Genomic DNA, 22,734 nt, shown 5'->3' with positions numbered 1-22,734 from the left:
ATTCGATTCGCATATGAGCTGTCGCTATGATTGGCATACCTCTAGCAAGCTTTCTTGTTTAAAAAATAACATTTGTTGAAAATGTATACATACAATTTTAAGATGGCCGGATCGATCGCTATTCCATTGTTCCCCCAGCGAATCTGGACCTATTTTGGATCCACGTAATTTACCTGACATGCAGCATGTTCCCCGTTTTACAATACTTTTTTTTACATTAAAAATAATTCAATTGCACTGAATGTTCATCAGTGAATTAATGCGTGGAAAAAAAACTTATCCCGCAGCTTGTAAATTTTGGAGACCATTAACTGTGATTTCACTTGAGCTTTGGGCCCCAGGTATTATTTCCCCTATTTCGTTCTGCGGAATGACCCCCCCCCTCCACACACACACACACACACACAAAATGGGAAAACAATCATTCGAAATTTTATTCATAGGCCTATATGCAATATCTTTTCCCAATCGTGCTTCTAGCATTAAGTCTATACCATTATTTCAAATTTTCTTGACAATAAGGCAACAGTTTTCCAATATTTCTTAATATATATTAATTTTGCTAATCTAATTAATTTGCTTATCATGCAATGTAAACAGTGGCGGAATCAGTGAAACACTTTGAGGAGGCCAGATGGTGTTTTGATAATATTTTTATTTAAACATTGCGAGCAAGCGAAGGGAGCGGGCAAAAATATTGAATTTCAAGAATCCAATTTTATAATAGATTTTAGATTTTAGATTTTAGATTTTTAGATTTTTAGATTTTAGATTTTTAGATTTTTAGATTTTAGATTTTTAGATTTTTAGATTTTTAGATTTTAGATTTTAGATTTTTAGATTTTTAGATTTTAGATTTTAGATTTTAGATTTTAGATTTTAGATTTTTTTTAGATTTTTTACTTCACCTTTCTCTCTCTCTCTCTCTCTCTCTCTCTCTTTTTTGGGGGTAAATAATTTGGTGGAGGCAAGCGTTCCCAAGCCCCCCCCCCATCTGTACGCCATGGCATGTAGATCTGTCATTATTGCCAATTCAGGGGTTAAGCAACAATGATATCGTTTAATAAAACGTAACTTAATTGGAGTGTTAATACTGGCACTAGTCTTATACAGACCACAGACAAATAAATTAATATATAGTTAAAAAATAATATTCACAACAATGAATTAATTCATAGTTAGAGATAGATATAGATGTTGCGACTTGTGAAAGAAATGAATGAAGAGAACAATGGTAGGAGTAGCTTAAGGGTTACCAGAGCTATCTGCCCTTTGTAAAAAAAAATATGGTGATGCCGAAAAAATGTCTCTACCGAGAATCGAACCCGCGCCCCTAGCTAGGAACGTCGGTGCCGTAACCACTAGACTGAAGGGTAAAGGTGGGTTTTGAACAATGACAAGCCGCCGTGTCTCATTCATATCTTTCACAAGTCACAACATATTTGTATACAAGAGTTGTCAATGCTGTTGTACATTTATAATTTCTCACATTTGTATAATTTATCCCATATATGTACTGTATCTGAGCAATAGCTTTGATCCAGCTGAGGCATGGCGGCTTGTCTTTTTTTTTCAGAGTGGACGGCGTCATCTTTTTTTCATTTAGAGGGAAAAAATGTCACTTACTGACATACAGATGTGGAAAGGGGCTGCGAGCCATGGACCTCAAAAAAAAATCCAAGATGATGAAGAAAAAGGAAGAAAAGGAAAGGAAATGGACGAAATGTGATATTATATATTATCTAAATTTTATGTACAAATCTATCACAACATTAACTTTTTGGCATAAAATAAAATAAAATCGAAATTTGCTCGTTCGCTTCGCTTTGGCTCATTACTCTACTGCAGTCACCCTCAAGTTGCGTTACCCCTATCAACAAACCTTCGAGCTAAACCTTGATATTTATAATTCGTCACAATGAAGCACAATTTGTATGTTCCATATCCTGTTAAAATTTTGAATATTTTTTCTATTTTTTTTTAAAGCATGCCGACACAAAGATGGATTCATTGTCACGACCAAGCGGGGTGGCAGCGGCTGATTGGTATTTTCCATCCCCTCAAATTGGGAACCTCATCACCTGGCTTCATATCCCCCGGTCCAGGGTACTGTTCTCCTTATCAACATCAAAATCGCAAGGTACTTGTAGCAAGCTACTGAAATCCCGAGATTTGATTGGTCACTTTTCAATTACGTCATAGATGACTTGCATCTCTTATCGATGATACGACGCGGAGACTAGTTCTATATAGACGAGATTCGCTGCAATATTTCATATTCTGATGCTCGTCTGCAGCAGCTTCTGAAGAAGACCAAAGAATTCTTTTCTGCGAAGGTGAGTTTTTCTCTCTCGTTTTAGAGGCCTTTCGCTCAAGTCATTCTCTCTTACCCAGTAAAAACGGTAAGCGAGGATAATCTGAACACAGTGTGTAGATCTACATGTGTGTATCTCTCACAGTCACGCACACATACACACCCTCACGCACACCCACTCGCACGCCCTCACACTCACCGTATTCATATTATATGCCCCGCTTACGGCGACATACCCCGGGGATCTACATGTGTGGCTGTTTTATTGTTCTAGTGATGTAACACGTTGATGTTAACTTCCTTAAAGGGGAAGTTCACCCTGAAGAGAACTTTGTTGTGAAAATCGCCGAAAAAATAATAAAAAAATATTGGTGAAGGTTTGAGGAAAATCCGTTAAAGAATAATAAAGTTATTAGAGTTCAAAGTTTTGGATTTGTGACGTCATAAACGAGCAGCTGCCCCATGTGTTATGTAAAATGCATGAATTTCAAATTTTGTATGGTTCCTGATGACTTAATTTTGTTTTCTATTCATGATTGGGTGTGAAATGATTTGTCTATTGATACAGTCATTGGTACAGTGAAAACCATTTTCAATTTTCTGAGAAAATGACATTTCATTGACTTTTTACCATCTACTATGTAGGAATGCTGCTCGCATATGACGTCACAAATCAAATAATTGAAATTCGAATAACTTTTTAATTATTTGATGATTTTTTCTCAAACCATCGGCAACATTTTTTATTATTTTTTCTGCTATTTTTACAATAAACTTTTTGTCAGGGTGAACTTCCCCTTTAAGCATCTTTTTGACTGAGCCAGTCATTCACACACGCCTGTGAATGACATTTGTAATAATTGTTCAGTTCATTTTATCACATTTCTTTTTCATTGATCTTCCTTCTTGCAATTTTCCGACTTTGGATTCTGAAACCAATAATTGATGCGAGGGGTTATGACCTCACTGTGATTTTAGTAATTTCTTACTTATTGACATGTGCTTAGTAAAGACGATAGAAGCTAGCCTGTGTAAAAGTATCGTTAATTTTGACTGAGTGGAATTTGTGCAGTGCCCTTGAAAGAGTTTGCATGATCAGTTTCTTTTGAAACCCAGTTTATATAATTTCATTGCTTAAGATCTGCTTTTCTATTTTAGAAAAGTCTTAGAGAAAATATTTTGGGCGACTTATTGCGGGCTTAGGGGTGGTGGGCAAAAGTGATCAATATAAATTAATTTGCAAATGAAGTCGGCCTATATCAATAATATGGGATCATCAATATTTCCTACGTATATTTTCTGCTGTAAAAAATACTCTGAAAAACAACAGAACTTCCGAAATTAAGAACCTGCACATGATTCGATTTTCAAACAAATCACATATTGCTTATTTTCTCATAATATGAAGGAATCAAATTTTTATTTCAAGATCCAAATAATTGTTAGAAAACTATAGCCGACTTTAGTTTTTCCCGTCCAATGTCATCATTGCATTTAAACCAAGGAATGGTTTTTCAAGTTTGTCCAAATTTTGTTTCAAATACAGAACAATATAATTGCAAATCAGAGCTGATAAAAATGCAATAACCATGATATTACTATGATTAGATATTGAATTTTGCCCTTTTTTCTCACAAAATATTATAGCCACAGATTTCAACATATATTCGCACTATTTTTTAGAACGTTGTTTAGCACGATATTAAATGTCTAAATATTGGCATTAAATGTTTCGACGTTTTATTCGAAAATCTGCTCGCATTCCAATCATTATAAGCCTACGTTCACCTCAACGAACACTTTTTTGAATAATAAAAGAAAAAATATATTAGTGAATGTTTGAGGAGGGTCCATACTTCAAAGTAGAAAAGTTATGATTTTAATTTATTTTGATTTGTGACGTCATATTCGAGCAGTGTCCCACGTATGGTGAAGCAAAAAGAATCAATGAATTGTCACCCCTCCCCCACCCGAAAAAAAATTGATTCTTAATGTATATATATATATATATATATATATATATATATATACAGAATTATGCCTTCCATATATCAACAGATAAAACATTTCACATCCGCTCCTGCAAGGAAAAAAAATTGTCATTACAAACTATCTGCACTTTATCATCATTTCCATCACCATCATCATGACTTCCACCACAATCATCATCATCATTATCGTTATCATCCTCATCACCATCATCATCATCACCATTATCATCATCATCATTATTATCATCATCATCATCATTATCTCCATTATCATCATCATTATCATCATTATCATCATCATCATCATCATCATCATCATCATTATCATGGTCATCATCATCATCATCATCACTATCATCATAATCATCATCATCATCATCATTATCATCATCATCATCATTATCTTCATTTTCACCACCATTGTTGTTTTTTACTTGTTCATGATTATATATTATGGCAAGTGTTTGTTTGATTTTCTTTCTTTTTATTTAATTGATACTTTAATAATTCGCAGTCATTCATTCTACTCATAATGTGAATATATGATTAATATTATATTTCGGTTTGTCCTATTTTCAAGCACTTTTGCTTACAATTGCAATTCATCTTCTTAGCTTTTGCTTACCCCCTCCCGACAACCTAGATCAATTGTGAGTGGTGCATGAAAGTTGTCAACACTGGTCCGTATTCTGAAGTCGGGTTTAACTTAAACTCAGGTTTAAAGTTGTGGTTTAAGTATGGAAGGCCAAAAGTATCAAAATTTCATCAAACTGTATGTTTCTTATGTTTAATGTGCTATTTCGTGATTTATCGATGATGAAGACAATTATTTATTTATACTTCCTACACAATTAGTAAATGATTTGAGAACCGAATGAGCCGAAGTATGATATCTTTACTGTTAGTGATTATGTGACAATTGGCCGTCCATACTTAAACCACAACTTTAAACCTGAGTTTAAGTTACACCCGACTTCAGAATACGGGCCACTGTGATCATTGCGATGGCGTACAGATGGTGAGCTTTGGGTGCCCCCCCCCCCACAAAAAAATAAATAATAATAATAAATAAATAAATAAAAAAGAAAAATGCGACCAAGAAAAAGGGAAAGAAAAAGAAAGATAAAAGGGTAAAATTATGATATTAGTTTTGAACTATTATGTCAAATCTATCGCGAAATTGGATTTTGGAAATATAAAAATGTCAAAATGTTTTGCTCGCTCAGAACTTATAAAAAAAATCGCCCAATACGCCACCGTATTGCCCCCTCCAAATTTTGGGCTCATTACACCACGGCTACATGGTCAGTGCTGACAATTTTAGTGACTGGTTGACCCAGAACCACTTACCTCTGACTGTTAATATGGTAACTGTCGGGAGAAGGACAGATTGTCAAGTGCTGACAACTTTCATGAAACCGTCTCCTAGACCGTCAATGAAACAAGTCCCCTAATATACCCTTTTTCGTAAAAAAAAGAAGATAAAAGCAATCTGCGACAAAAAACCCCACTTATCTCATTTCCTCATTCTTTTCAGGTTCAACTAAAAATTATGTACAACTTAGTTGTTTGGTTCTGCCTGTTGGCTGGGGCCCTGGGTTATAATACCCCAAACACGGCCTCCGATCGAACAGCCATGGTACATCTCTTTGAGTGGCCGTGGAACAGTATTGCTAATGAATGTGAAACGTAAGTTTACCTCTTGCATATATAAATATATAAACTCCTAAAAAAAGTTGGGAAATCTGACTTTGATGGATAATCCCTCCTCGGTTTTAGTGAATGTTAATGTGTAAATGATACCAAAAAATACATCATTTAGTTCTATTTAGAATGATACCCTACATGCTATGATTATGGTTCACATTGAGCTGCAGTGCCTTGAAGCGTGGGGCAAGGTCAAAATGCAAAAGTTGCAAAATGACACAAGTTACTGTTCCTTTTTCCGTGGTGATGAGTTAGTTTCTCAGCGGTTTCTTTTGTTTTCACGTACCTTAACATCAACATGGAATCAAACACATCTCTGCACAAGCAAACATAACAAAAAACATGCATGTGCTTAAATATAAATATATGTGGTGGCTCATAGAAATTATAATCATAAAAACACCCTTTAAGTATTGGTTACTGAGGAAAGATTTTACCTTGCAACCGTTGCTTTAATGCTCATTGGGTCTACCTATGGAAACATTCATCACATGAGGAATCTATGGGCAAAAAATAATTTCTAGGCTCTTCTGAGTAAATTATAATGATCTGAACTATGATAAACAATTGTCTAAAAAGGTCCCTTAGCAACCGTTGCTATGAATAAATGGATCAATAATGCTGTGATACAAAGAAATATGCTTAGGCTAAAATTTATGTGACATATTGCTTGTGAAACTGTTCCTCAAGCCCAATTAAGCTCAGTTACCAAGTTTGTGCTACCTAATAACCGTTGATATATTTGGTAAACTCACGTTGGCACCCCTTGCTGAAAATGATTAGAATTACCTACTCTATCTGTGTGCAAATTTTCATGATTGTATGATGGTGGGCCCCAAAGTCTGCGCACCTAACAATTTGAGCTAAGATTTAACATGAATTTCTTCTTGTTTCACAAAATCTTTCAGTTGATAATGTTCCTTACATCATAATGAGTTAGTGTGCCAAATATCTCATAAAAATTTGAAATAAATATATGATTTTCTTGGAAAAAACCTAGGGCAGTCATTTTCAGATTGAAAAAAAAAATGGTACCCGATGTCTGCGCACTCATTCACTTTGCACACGATTCGGGGATTTTGATGACAAAAGGCTGCATTTTGAGACCGTCGCATGAAATGCTCTGAATTCATCATTTTTCCACCATTTTGAGTCGGATTTTTTTATGAATACCTGTCTATGCATATATGTGCAAAGTTCGTGCTCGTTGCGTATATTCTTTTACTAGAATCGCGCAGATACGCGGGTGCGCAGACTTGGGAGACCGCGCAGACATGGGAGAACTGACCATACCATTTTCTGAACATTTTTTTCACCAATCACCTATACTAGTAGCTCGAGCTAAAGCCGGGGTAATAATAATAACAACGCGCCTCGGAATAGAATATTTCTAGATAGATGGCGCTATATAAATGCCTGTTGTTATTATTATTTATATCCCTTACTTAAGATTGTTGTATTGAGAGTGTACACAAGGAGAAAAACAATAGTTTTACTACGATAAACGTTTGCCGTGATATAGTTCATTTTCCTTGCTGACGTCACGCATAGTCCATTTTTTCCCTAGGGAAAAAGTGAACTATACGTTTTTTTGACCCCCCCCCCCCCCCCTACCTCGCGATACGCGAGGTGTGCGGTGCGATGCATGCGAGCAGAGCGCTACTCAGCCAAACGGTACTCTCCACTGCATGCCACGGGAAACTTTCGGCGAGCTGCACTAACCAGGTGCGCTCGCTGAACAGACGATCCATTATTATTTTGTCAACTTCTCGACGATTGTTCTATATCAACTTATTAAAAATCGTGTCGCTGTAAATGGTATAAGTGGAAGGGATATAAAACAAATATACAATGACATATTCTCGGAACCGGCTAAAAGTATTCGCACTCAGGAACATCACATAGTACTATTCTCCCTCGGGCCGATGGCCCTCGGGAGAATAGTACTATGTGATGTTCCTTCGATGCGAATAGTTTTAGCCAGATCCTCGAGTGTCATTGCATATTTGTATACTATCTCAAGACAGACAAACTCGGGGGGTGGACTATGTTTTTACTTTTCAAAATGAAATAATCCCGAATGAGCTTTCAAAACTGGCATGATTTTCAGGAATTTGATCCTGGGATTTGATCAATTTTTTCTATAATATAAAGATATTTTACAACCCCCTTTTTGAATTTCTCAGGAGTCTAAAGAGAGAGAGAGAGAAAAAAAAAACCCACCCCCTTTTAAAGAAATCTCCAGGTGAAAAGTCAAATACACCCTTTTTTACAAAATTAGAGGGTCGGACTTGTCCCGCGAAAAAAGTACCCCCTTACTGGACATTTTGGGAACACGCATGCGGTCTCTCCGACCCCGGAGTGGGGGTGGGGCGGGGAATTCAATGGACTTATAAATGATATCAAATATGCATTGTCTAGAATTCGGAGTTGGAAGAAATTAATGGCCAAACTCAGATTTCCAACCTTTTTTTAGGGGTATATATATTTGTTTTACTTTTAACTACCCTTTAGTCATCTTTGAAGAAGAAAATACTCTTGTTTTGTCATTTTGGCGGGCGTTTTTGCGACCCTATACCCGCAGAGGTGAATATCGCGGCCTGAAATCAGAAATGGTGACAATTTTAAAGCGTTTTCTGGTCGTGCAATCATTAAGTGGCACCCTCAACCCCCTCAATTAATACTTAAAGGACAAGTCCACCCCAACAAAATCTTGATTTGATTTTGATTTGATTCGCTTATTTTTAACAAAAAGTTAATTATGAACGAGCCAGTTACATCCAAGTGAGAGAGTCGATGATGTCCCTCACTCACTATTTCTTTTGTTTTTTATTGTTTGAAATATGAAATATTGTCATGTGAAATGATGTTTCATTCCTCCCTGAACACGTGGAATTCCATTATTTTAACATTTGTTGCTTCAGGCAAGGAGGTCCTAATCATCAAATTCATAAAAATTGAAATATTGTACAATTCAAACAATAAAATACAAAATAAATAGTGAGTGACATCATCGACTCTCTCATTTGGATGTAACTGGTTCGTTCATATAACTATTTCGTTAAAAATAAGCGAAACTTTGAAATGTCGTAACTTTCTTATTTTACATCCGATTTTGATGAAATTTTCAGCATTGCGCTTGTCTGATTTTTTTCTATTGATTCAAATCAACATTTTTCTGAGGTGGACTTGACCTTTAAAGAAATAATAGTAAATAACAAATAAATCAATCACTTAAAAAAGAGGAACTTTTCTTCAAATAATTAATGTTACAATATAAATTTTGTATAAAGTGGGTTGGGGTGGGGGCGGGACATGTACGTGTCCTTTGTTATGTGCCTGATGCTTTGGTGAATGGCTATCAGCCGATATTGATGTTAATGATGTCCTTAGATTTTTACTTTGGGTTAGAGTGAGCATTTCGAAATTTCTTACAATAAAAATTATCTTAATTCATGTCATTTTCCCCTTCTTATCTAATCTCTTATAAATAATTTCTTGTCTAATCTCTTAATTCGCAGATTTTATTATTTTTCTTTGGCAACTTACATATAGATATTTTTAAAGTGCCTGCACGAATCTCCTCAGTTGATTGAGTGGATTGTGATTTGTCAGTGACAGATATCGATGAACAACATTAGATACAACAGGGGGGTGTTTCACAAAGATTTAAGTATGACTTAGGTCGCACTTAAATGTCGACGCGTACATGATATGCAACGCGCAATCTTATTGATCAATACGCAGTAGTGCGCGTCAGCTTGGCATGATCTGACCAATGCTGTTATGCCTTTTATACTGCGCGCAACTAGACACTTAAGTGCGACTCTAAGTCATACTTAAATCTTTGTGAAACACCCCCCAGGAATCAAAACTCGATTAGGTCTATTGCCAACTCGTCCACTCACCGCATGGTCTGCTTTCATTTAGTCTTACGCCATTCCGTTCATCAACACAGCAAAAACTGTGGTGTTAACCGGTGTACATAGAGGACCACACCAGTTATTTTACACCGGTGTTAAATTGGTGGTGTTAGTTTTACACCTACAGGGTCCCGTTGCAGAAAGAGTTGCAATCAATCGCAACTCTAAAAATCACGCGCAATTTGATTTTCGACCAATCAACAACGCGCATTCGGGACTTGCGCATGATTTTTAGAGTTGCGATTGATTGCAACTCTTTCTGCAACGGGCCACAGGTGTTATTACAACACCTATGGTTGTTACATTTAAACTCTTTGGTGTTATGTTAAATCGCTAGGGTGTTATTTTAACACCTCGGGGTGTGGTCCTCTATTAACACCAATTGGTGTCAGTTTTAACACCACAGTTTTTAAAGTAAATATTTCGTCTAACAACCATTTGGTCCAATAAGCATTTGATCCGATCATTACTTCGTCTAATCACCATTTCGTCTATGACCATTTCGTCTCATGACCCAGATGGTCTAATATCCATATCATGTTCATTCACTTCGCCCAATTAACACTAATACCCCTTTCATAAACCCCATTAAAATGAATTAGGCGGCTAATAGCAGCATAATTTGGTCGTAAAATTGGAGGAGGACAAGAGTTATCCGCATTACTCTGATGCTGCTATTATCCGCATAATAGCAGCATCGGGACAAGATTTTGAGTTTATGAACGCATTTCCAAATAATGCGGATAATTGCCATGGTGCGGTCACAAGGTCACCCTTTTCCAACACAACCGCATCGGAGGGGGCGTGTCCAGTTGTCATGGCGATTATCCGCCTTTTTCAGGACGGGCGCTCGTAAAAATAATGCGGCTTATTTTCGGAGTTTATGAACGCAATTTTTATTGAATTATCCGCATTACTCTGGAGGATAGGTTTATGAAAAGGGTATAAGTCCAATTAGACCTATTGGTATATGGACTAAATGGCTATTCGACCAACTGGTTATTAAACGAAGTGGTGAGTGGAAGAATCTGTAGTTAGATTAAAGTGAAAATGAGCGAACTGATGGTAGACCAAATGATAGTAAACGAGTTGGAAATTTGGACGAATTGGCATTAGACTATTTGGAAATGAACCCTTTTAATTATTCTGTTCGTGACAGATTTTTGGCCCCGCATGGCTTCGGTGGAGTTCAGATATCCCCTCCTAATGAACATCGAGTGATTTACGAGCCATATTGGGATACGAATGTAAAGCGACCATGGTACGAAAGCTACCAGCCAGTCGGCTACGGACTTGATAGTCGCCGTGGAACCGAGCAACAGTTTGGGGATATGGTACAACGCTGCAACGATGTCGGAGTGAGGATATATGTAGACGCTGTCGTCAATCACATGTGTGGAGAAGATGCAGGTAGAGTTTTCTTTTCAGAACTCCCAGAACCTTTTATGCCACTGAGATATTAGGGCGTTTTCGCTCTACGACGCGCAACAGATTCAAGAACACAGTGAAAATCGGCCAAAATGACAAGATAATTATGTAAATCACCTAACAGGCAATGCAAGCGCGAAGCGCGAGCGAAAATTTTATATAGTGGCACGAAAGATTCTTTTTATTTTTTAAGTCTGCCCTCATCTTATTTTATGCACTCGTCGCCCTTCTCTTCTTTTTCTCCTCTCTTTTCCCTCCTTTTCCTACTTTCTTTCTTTTTTTTCTTTTTTTTTGCTCCGCCACTGGGGGGGGGGGGGACACTCGGCCCCCCTGGATCCGCCTATGGGGACAAGGGGCGGGAAAATATGACAAGCAAAAAAAAGGTTATCATCGCCAAAGTAAGGTCATCGCGTCCCAAAATACATGTTTTATTTTGATTTAGAATGATGTATTTCTTACCATCATAACAGACCAAAATTAGTAGGGGGGCATTTGATATTGTGTCCCCCCTACTATTTTGAGTAGGGGGAGACACGTCCCCCTGGGATTTCCACCTATGGTTTGTACGTATAATAGGACCGGATGGAGCTGCTACTTTGATTTACTAGTATTCGACAAAGACTTCTTGGTTGTTTTTTGTCATGAATGGCATTTGACAATACATTTTATCTGTTCTATGGCCAGTTGCAGAAAGAGTTGCGTTTAAACGCAAGTCAAAAAATCAATCGCAAGTCCCAAATGCGCGCTGTTGATTGGTTGAAAATCAAGTTGCGCATGATTTTTTAGAGTTGCGATTGATTGCAACTCTTTCTGCAACGGGCCCCTAGAACCCTACGGACATCGTGGAGGCAAAACTCCATGTTTAGGAATTACCCTCTTCGCTCGTGACCACTCTCATATGAGACAACCTGTCTCTGTTTCATAACTCTTGCAGGCAGCGGGTCGGGATCCGGTGGATCTGCCTATAACACTGGCGAGTTTTCTTTCCCCGGTGCTGGGTACGGTAGTAATGACTTCAACCAGCCACTCGGTAAATGCACATCCAGTAATGGCCAAATCACCAACTATGGAGACATTAATGAGGTAAGGAACTATACTGTAGAGTAATTAATGCACCACCCCTAAAAAAAATTATAAAAATGCGAGCGAAGCAATAACTTTTAATACAAAAACTTAATTAAGAAAAAAAAAGTAAAATAGTCAATTTTTGTTATGAGATTAACAATGGCCCAAAGGACTTTACAGTATACTTACCCCGGTCATCGGATCCTTATATGACCGCATAAAATGTATGCACCTTCTCCACCCCCTTGGGAGCAATCCAACAAGAGTTCTAAGACTCAATTGCTAGGCGTACTATATTAGAGTTTCATGTCACATGACCAAGGTCAAAGGTCATTTAGGGTCAATGAACTTAGACCATGTTGAAGGAATCAACATCAAAATCTTAACCTGAGGTTTTTGATATGTCATCATAACTAAGAAAATATATGGACATAGTTCATGAGACTTGGACATAAGGTTAATCAAGTATCACTGAACATCCTGCATCAGTTTTATGTCACATGACCAAGGTCAAAGGTTATTTAGAGTCAATGAACTTTGGCCGAATTGGGGGTATCTGTTGAATTCCCATCATAACTTTGAAGTTTATGGATCTGATTCATGAAACTTGGACATAATAGTAATCAAGCATCACTGAACATGTTGTGCAAGTTTCAGGTCTCATGATTAAGGTCAAAGGTCATTTAGGGTCAATGAACTCTGGCCGTATTGGGGGTATCTGTTGAATTACCATCATAACTTTGAAAGTTTATTGGTCTAGTTCGTTAAACTTGGACATTAGAGTAATCAAGTATCACTGAACATCCTGTGCGCATTTCAGGTCACATGACCAAGGTCAAAGGTCAATGAACTTTGGCCGAATTGGGTGTATCTGTTGAATTACCATCATAACTTTGAAAGTTTGGGATCTGAAACTTGGACATAAGCGTAGTCAAGTATCACTGAACATCCTGTGCGAGTTTCAGGTCACATGATCAAGGTCAAAGGTCATGTAAGGTCAATGAACTTTGGCCATGTTAGGGATTTTTGTTGAATAACCATCATATCTCTGTAAGTTTATTGGTCTAGTTCATAAAAAGTGGACATAGGAGTAATCATGTATCACTGAACATCTTGTGCGAGTTAGAGTAGTTTTCAAAGTTATTGAACCGCGTAATGCAGGTGAGACGGCCAGAGGCATTCCATTTGTTATATTTTTAATAATCCAACTTCCATCGTTGCAATATATATTTAATTAATTAACAAAACAAATAAATAAATTGGAAATGTATAATATTGATGAGTTATTTATGCATTAATTTGGGCTGGTCTGCCTGCTAAAAACATCTGAGCCTGTAGAGTGCAGTCTCTTATCAAATAACACATTCTTATTGATAGTATAAACCAAAGGAAAAGAACCTTATATCTCAGCCACCTATGTAGCAATATCAACAAATGTTAAAACGACTGTTTTCGACTCGCCGTACGGCCGCCGTAGAGCAAATGTAAAGCCCCCATCACACTTATTCCGAATCAAGCAGAATTGACCGAAATTAAAGAACTATTGTTCGACAACCAGTTGTAGTCCAGGATAGAAGAGGCGTAACCTTGTTTTTTTATATATACAATATTTTTTGATGGTTTCTTGTCAATTCGAGGGTGCTGATTACGAATCTGAATGATGCCACTCGTGCAACCTTGAGCATTTTCCGCAAATTGGCAAAAACCAATATGGCCGCCAAAATATGCAAATTACCCATAAAAATCCTTAAATTGTCCGCACATTAGCTACGAAATGCATGAAATTGTGTGGCAGGAGTGAGATACTCCCTGAAAAAACAATTTTTGAAAAAATATTTATTTTCCTCATATTTAAAATGGCCGCCATAGTCCATTGTATACTATATTATGTACAATATAAATAGGGAAAACTAGCTTTCACAAAAGTGAGCACTAAACCGCAAAGAAATCGCGATGTATGAACGAAGTGATATATGCAAATCATTATTACTAAAGAGATATATCATTTATTATATCATAAATGGGAAGATTTCTGTATTTTGATATCTAAAATGGCCGCCGCTGGCCCAAACAGTGTTACGTACAATGGCAATGGGGGCCAAAAAATTCACAAGAGTGATAATTAAAATGCATGTTATTGAGATTAAACGAGTGGAATACTGACTAAAAACATAATTGTTAACGAAATATATTATTAATATGCCATGTATGTGATGAAAGTTGTATTTAGATATTCAAAATGGCTGCCAAAGGCCCTAAAAGCATTATGCACAATGAGAAAGAGGGGCAAAAAAATCACGAGAGTGATCACTAAAATGCATATATGTGTGATAAATTAATGGGATACTGTTTAAAACACATATTTTCTAACGAAATATATCATTCAGGTTTAAAGTTTGTGTTGAATACTGTATTTTTACTTTCAAAATGGCCGCCATACACATTAACAGTATTATGCACAATGCAAAGTGGGAAACCAATATGAGCACCATAAATGCAAGTATTAGTGATCTATGAGTAAAATATCGTCTGAAAGCATGATTTCTATTAAGAGATATCATTTATTCTGCCAGTTAGGTGATAAATACTGTTATTGGAAAATCAAAATGGCCGCTACAGGCCCTTAAGATATTATGCACAATGTGAATGGGAACAAATTATTTCATCAGAATTTGGCTTTGCTTGGCCAAATGGTGATGTATGAGTGAAATATCGTCTGGAAACATGATTTATGACAAAATATATCATCTCTTATGTAATTTATGTGATAAATACTGTATTTCAACATACAAAATGGCTGCCATATGCCCTTTTTGTGAACATTATTTGTCTACACTCAAATTGTATATTATACGATAAGGGCTTATGTTGGCCATTTTCAATTTAAAAATGCATTGTTTATCACCTTAAATACACAACATTATGATATATCTCGTTAGAAACCATGGTGTTAGACAATATTTCACCCTTGCATCAGAATTCACAATATTATTATAGGCAATATTTAGAGTCAAACAAAGCCAAATTCTGTCAAAATTATATGTCTAATGTTACAATGTACATAATACTTTTAGGACCTATGGCAGCCATTTTGGATTTCAAAGTACAGCATTCATAACCTCCACAACCAATATGTGATTATTTAGTTAGAAATCATGTTTTCAGACGACATTTCACTCATACATCCCAAATTGGCCAAGCAAAGCCAAATTATGCTGAAATAATTTGTTCCCATTCACATTGTGCATAATATCGTAGGGCCTGTAGCGGCCATTTTGACTTTCCAATAACAGTATCTATCACCTATCTGGCATAATACATGATATCTCTTAATAGAAATTATGCTTTCAGACAATATTTTACTCATAGATCAGTAATACCTGCATTTATGGTGCTCACTCCTGTGAATATTGGTTTCCCACTTTGCATTGCGCATAACACTGTTAATGTCTCTGGCGGCCATTTTGAAAGTAAAAATACAGCATTTAACACAAACTTTAAACCTGAATGATATATTTCGTTAGAAAATACGTTTTTAAACAGTATCCCATGAATTTATCACATATAATATGCATTTTAGTGATCACTCTTGTGATTTCTTTGCCCCACTTTCTCATTGTGGATAATGCTTTTAGGGCCTTTGGCAGCCATTTTGAATATCTAAATACAACATTCAACACATACATGGCATATTAATAATATATTTCGTTAACAATTATGTTTTTAGTCAGTATTCCACTCGTTTAATCTTAATAATATGCATTTTAGTGATCACTCTTGTGAATTTTTTGGCCCCTATTGCCGTTGTACGCAATACTGTTTGGGCCAGTGGCGGCCATTTTAGACATCAAAATACAGAAATGTTCCCATTTATGACATAATAAATGATATATCTCGTTAGTAATGATGATTTGCATATATTATTTCGTTCATATATCGCGATTTTTTTGCGATTTAGTGCTCATTTTTGTAAAAATAAATTTTCCCTATTCATATTGTACATAATAGAGCATACAATGGACTATGGCGGCCATTTTGAATATCAGGAAAATAAATATTTGGTCAAAAACTATTTTTTCAGAGTGTATTCTACTCCTGCCACACGCTTCCATGCATTTCATAGCCAATGTGCGGACAATTTTAGGATTTTTATGGGTAATTTGCATATTTTGGCGGCCATATTGGATTTTGCCAATTTGCGGAAAATGCTCAAGGTTGCACGAGTGGCATCATCCAGATTCGTAATCAGCACCCTCGAATTGACAAGAAACCATCAAAAAATATTGTATATATAAAAAAACAAGGTTTGGTCAAGTTTCTATGGGGCCTATCCTGGACTAGTTGGTCATTGAAATCTACTTCGAACACCGTTCGAAAATACCCCTCGAACATGTTTTGAACATGACCAAACCTTCGGGACGGCCAAAAGAAATGACAAAAATATTTAGCATGCACTCAGAATGCAGTCAAAATATCTAGAATGTCCAAGAATTTAGCACGACTTATCAATCTGACTCCATTGCGGTTCATTTTGACTAGTGTATGATGATTCACCTGGTCAATTTACTAAATTTCAACTCCAGTTTGGTGAATTCATAAGTTCCCCTCACAAATTTCTAGATTTTTTGGATATTATTTTCGTTCCAGCTTCTGCTTGATTCCTGCTGATTCCGAATAAGTGTGACGGAGGCTTAACTGAGGTATAATGAAAATCAGAGCACACCACCAATTAAATGTATATTTTAAAAGTAACAAGAAAGTTAAGAAATTGAAGATCTTTAGAATCAAGCCCTGGCACTCATGAAGAAACACACTGATCAACTAGTTAACGGAAGACGTTTTATTGTCAAATGTTCATTTCCAAATGAACTCTACATAAAATACTCCGCATTAAAGTACAATTCTTTTAGAGTAATTCCCCCCCCCCCTCTTTAAAGCTTCTATATAGGCACACTACACATAGCCTATTCATGCATGGAGGCAAAAAGGATGATTTGACAACGACATGCAAATTTTTTAATGCATGTAGCTTCCAAGTTCTAAAGAAGTACAAAAATAATATTAAAGTGTACTAGTCTTTGGTGGCAACCTGTGACGCCACGGCCTGTTTCATGGGAAAACGGAAAAGTGATTGGTGCTGAAAATAGATAATTGGGAATATATTCAATTGCATTTGATTACAAAATGGGGATGAATAACACATGACGAAATCATGGAAATATATCTCAAAGCTAATTCATTATGTACTGAAAATGTGCGAAATATTGTATAACATTTTTAAAATGTGAAAACCCCTCAGAATTCGACAACTTTTATATCAACATTTTATAAATTTCTACGCACTTCCACACTTCAAGAAAATAGTTTGAGAGATTATTATATTTCTGATATTATGTTTTACAGTTGCGGCCACATGGGGGTAATTTCAAATCATATTTCAATCAATATTGCAACATTTATTTTTGCTTTCCCCGTAAAAATTAGCAATGTGCCTGCTCATAATATCCAACCACAAGCAGGCCAGCGAAAAGTAACTATCATTACAAAAGGATTATGCCTATTTTACCTGGCAATTAAGTCTGTAGTCAGTTTGGGATCGTTTGTCTACAATCGGCAAGAAAAATCCGGAAAGTAATCATCAGTACAAAAGCATTTTTTCCCTTTTTTATTTGGCCATTAAGTCTGTGGATTTAGCTTTAGCTTTAAAAATGAATGTGATGGTACTCCATCCGTTTTTACGTCCATGATAAATGCAAATGGCTGCTAGATATAATTTGGTGAGACTGTTTGCATCCATATTTTTTTTTCTTCTAATAAACACACTTGCAGGTACGCAACTGTAACCTTGTGGGACTCCTAGATCTGTACACCGAAAGCAATTATGTCAGGGATCAAATTGCATCATACTTCAATAAAGTGATTGATCTAGGTGTTGCTGGATTCCGTGTGGATGCCGCCAAGCACATGTGGCCTGGCGACATTGAGGGAATCTTGGGCAAGACCAATGACCTTAACACCGCCTACTTCCCTGCGAATACACGACCGTTCTTTTACCACGAAGTGATTGATAAGGGCGGGGAACCCGTCAAAGCACAAGATTACGTCAATTTAGGTAGAGTCACGGACTTCATCTACGGGGAAACCTTGGGTAACTATTTCAAGAATTCGAACGATCTGGGAGATTTGTGGAATTTTGGCAGGGGCAACGGCGCTCATTGGGATCTGGACAGTGATAAGGCTCTGGTGTTTATTGATAACCATGACAACCAACGGGGTCATGGTGGGGGTGGCAACATCCTGACACATTCAAGCCCCGATCAGTATAAGCAAGCTGTTGCCTTTATGATGGCCTGGCCATACGGTTTCCCTCGGATCATGAGCAGTTACAAATTTAGTAGTGATTGGCAAGGACCTCCAAGTGATTACGACTATAACGTAATAGAGCCGACATTCAACGCCGATGGGTCTTGCAGCGGTGAATGGATCTGCGAGCATCGCTGGAGGCCTATCACGAACATGGTCGGATGGCGCAACCAGGCCGGAAGTAGTGCCGTGGAAAACTTCCATGGTGACTACAACTCGGTTCACTTTTCCCGAGGTAGCAAAGCCTTCATCGCCATCGCTCGTTACGGCACTTCCCTGAGCAAGCAGGTTCAAACGGGTCTCCCCGCCGGAGAGTACTGCAACTTGGCCTTAGTGGATTACGATTCATCCGCAGGGACCTGTACTGGTAGCTCCACAGTCTCTGTGGATTCCTCCGGGAACGCCAACATCTATATCAGTGGGCAAAATGATGACACTCTACTCTACATCCACGTCGGTGCCTTGAAGAACGGACCCATCGTAGAACCTACCAACCAGCCAACCAACCAGCCTTCATCCGGGGGACCAACTCAAGGTCCCAACCCCACTTCCCCAACTGGATCAGAGCGCACCGTCATTTTCATTTACAAACCCACGAGTAACGGGCAGTTTGTGACTGTTCGTGGCGGCATCGACTCAAGCAGGCGAAGTGGGTGCGGGGCTCCGGCAGAAAGTGACAACTGTGCCATCCCGATCACCCACGTACTGAACGGCGACGATACCTTTAATAGGAAAAAAGCAGGGGATCATTTCCTCGATTGGCACGGGAAGGAGTCGGGTCAGGATTGGGATGCAATAGGTACCCCAATGGTTTGGACCACTAACGATGCAAACTATTATAAAACAGTCGAGAATGACGGTTACGGCTACACTCCTCTCAACAAGTGGGGGGAGCATTACTGGATGGTGGAACTCGACGTGGATTGTAGCAAGACGGAGGGCGGCGGATGGTTTGAGCTGAAGGGGTTGCTGTCAGAAAATGATTGGGAAAGCAATCGCCAACAGGGCGAATGTTCCGGCTCCAAAGGTGGATCACCCGCGCTCTCATCTGCAGGAAACCATTTCGCTCTATGTGGCTATGTCAACGTCTTTAAATTCAACGAGGATTTCTGCCAGATTGATAACCTGTAATCACCGAAGTGAGGCTCCATTTCTGCAAAATTTGGTTAAAGCTATTTAGCTCGTCAGATATACTTAGTCACAACTAAAATTTATGAAATAATATCTATACAACGTTAACAAAACCTAATAGGTTTACCAGGTTTATAAATGCATCTTCCATATAAACAGGTTTTTAGATATAACGTAAATGATAGAGGTGTATGCCGACTAGGTAGGCCTATTATGATCGTAGGCCTCACATCTCGTCTTATGGAGCCGAATATAGCAAATACAATAAAGGTGGTTTGAAGTAATCATTATTGTCCTGCCTTATATTTTCTAAAGCTCTTATTTTGAAGCAAAATACCCGGTTGCATAAAATTTATCATTACAATAACTTTTCGGTCCTTGGTAATTATATGTTATCCCCAAATTAGGTTGGCTATTAGTAGTGGTAGCACCAAGAAGGGGGGTATGGGGAATTTGATTACCCTGTAGATGATTGATTGCACTGGAGATGATTGATTGCATTGTAGATGATTGATTGCACTGTAGTTGATTGATTGCACTGTAAATGATTGATTGCACTGTGGATGATTGATTGCATTGTAGATGATTGATTGCACTGTAGATGATTGATTGCATTGTAGATGATTGATTGCATTGTAGATGATTGATTGCACTGTAGATGATTGATTGCATTGTAGATGATTGATTGCACTGTAGATGATTAATTGCTCTGTGGATGATTGATTGCATTGTAGATGATTGATTGTACTGTAGATGATTGATTGCACTGGTGATGATTGATTGCATTGTAGATGATTGATTGCACTGTAAATGATTGATTGCACTGTGGATGATTGATTGCACTGTAGTCGATTGATTGCATTGTAGATGATTGATTGCACTGTAAATGATTGATTGCATTGTAAATGATTGATTGCGCTGTAGATGATTGATTGCACTGCAGATGATTGATTGCATTGTAGATGATTGACTGCACTGTAGAATGATTGATTGCATTGTAGATGATTGATTGCACTGTAGATGATTGATTGCCCTGTAGATGATTGATTGCATTGTAGATGATTGATTGCATTGTAGATGATTGATTGCACTGTAGTTGATTGATTGCATTGTAGATGATTGATTGCACTGTAGTCGATTGATTGCATTGTAGATGATTGATTGCACTGTAAATGATTGATTGCATTGTAAATGATTGATTGCGCTGTAGATGATTGATTGCACTGCAGATGATTGATTGCATTGTAGATGATTGACTGCACTGTAGAATGATTGATTGCATTGTAGATGATTGATTGCACTGTAGATGATTGATTGCCCTGTAGATGATTGATTGCATTGTAGATGATTGATTGCATTGTAGATGATTGATTGCACTGTAGTTGATTGATTGCATTGTAGATGATTGACTGCACTGTAGAATGATTGATTGCATTGTAGATGATTGATTGCACTGGAGATGATTGATTGCATTGTAGATGATTGATTGCACTGTAAATGATTGATTGCACTGTGGATGATTGATTGCATTGTAGATGATTGATTGCACTGTGGATGATTGATTGCATTGTAGATGATTGATTGCACTGTAGATGATTAATTGCTCTGTGGATGATTGATTGCACTGTAGATGATTGATTGCACTGTAAATGATTGATTGCACTGTGGATGATTGATTGCATTGTAGATGATTGATTGCACTGTAGATGATTAATTGCTCTGTGGATGATTGATTGCATTGTAGATGATTGATTGTACTGTAGATGATTGATTGATTGCACTGTAAATGATTGATTGCACTGTGGATGATTGATTGCATTGTAGATGATTGATTGCACTGTGGATGATTGATTGCACTGTAGATGATTGATTGTACTGTAGATGATTGATTGCACTGGAGATGATTGATTGCATTGTAGATGATTGATTGCAATGTAAATGATTGATTGCACTGTGGATGATTGATTGCACTGTAGTAGATTGATTGCATTGTAGATGATTGATTGCACTGTAAATGATTGATTGCATTGTAGATGATTGATTACCCTGTAGATGATTGATTGCACTGTAGATGATTGATTGCACTGGAGATGATTGATTGCACTGTAGATGATTGATTGCACTGTAAATGATTGATTGCACTGTAGATGATTGATTGCATTGTAGATGATTGATTGCACTGTAGATGATTGGTTGCACTGTAGATGATTGATTGCACTGTAGATGATTGATTGCACTGTAGATGATTGATTGCACTGTAAATGATTGATTGCACTGTAGATGATTGATTGCACTGTAGATGATTGATTGCATTGTAGATGATTGATTGCACTGTAGATGATTAATTGCTCTGTGGATGATTGATTGCACTGTAGATGATTGATTGTACTGTAGATGATTGATTGCACTGGAGATGATTGATTGCATTGTAGATGATTGATTGCACTGTAAATGATTGATTGCACTGTAAATGATTGATTGCACTGTGGATGATTGATTGCATTGTAGATGATTGATTGCACTGTGGATGATTGATTGCATTGTAGATGATTGATTGCACTGTAGATGATTGATTGCACTGTGGATGATTGATTGCCCTGTAGATGATTGATTGCACTGTAGATGATTGATTGCACTGTAAATGATTGATTGCACTGTAGATGATTGATTGCATTGTAGATGATTGATTGCACTGTAGATGATTGGTTGCACTGTAGATGATTGATTGCACTGTAGATGATTGATTGCACTGTAGATGATTGATTGCACTGTAAATGATTGATTGCACTGTAGATGAATGATTGCCTGCTGG

General features: G+C 37.3%; 1 protein-coding gene across 1 annotated transcript; it reads left to right on the top strand.

Moving 5' to 3' along the window:
• The first annotated feature begins 1,994 nt into the window (after window positions 1-1,994).
• On the top strand, window positions 1,995-20,206 carry LOC121421774 (alpha-amylase A-like). Its single transcript, XM_041616573.1, has 5 exons — window positions 1,995-2,336; window positions 5,843-5,994; window positions 11,095-11,345; window positions 12,298-12,446; window positions 18,258-20,206. Exons 2-5 carry the CDS (start codon window positions 5,858-5,860, stop codon window positions 19,920-19,922), a joined length of 2,202 nt encoding a protein of 733 aa, XP_041472507.1. The 5' UTR covers window positions 1,995-2,336; window positions 5,843-5,857; the 3' UTR covers window positions 19,923-20,206.
• The last annotated feature ends 2,528 nt before the right edge of the window (window positions 20,207-22,734 follow it).

This window comes from Lytechinus variegatus, chromosome 9 (genome assembly GCF_018143015.1).
Source record: "Lytechinus variegatus isolate NC3 chromosome 9, Lvar_3.0, whole genome shotgun sequence".
Lineage (NCBI taxonomy): Eukaryota > Metazoa > Echinodermata > Echinoidea > Temnopleuroida > Toxopneustidae > Lytechinus > Lytechinus variegatus.
Note: the sequence above shows the minus strand (reverse complement) of the source record. Positions and strands in the feature narration are given on the sequence as shown.

Bases quoted from the DNA above. Each gene is read 5' to 3' on its own strand.
- LOC121421774 (XM_041616573.1), top strand. From the start codon at position 5,858: ATGTACAACTTAGTTGTTTGGTTCTGCCTGTTGGCTGGGGCCCTGGGT. The intron at 5,995-11,094 runs GTAAGTTTACCT...TGTTCGTGACAG, and splicing joins ATTGCTAATGAATGTGAAAC to ATTTTTGGCCCCGCATGGCT. The intron at 12,447-18,257 runs GTAAGGAACTAT...ACACACTTGCAG, and splicing joins ACTATGGAGACATTAATGAG to GTACGCAACTGTAACCTTGT.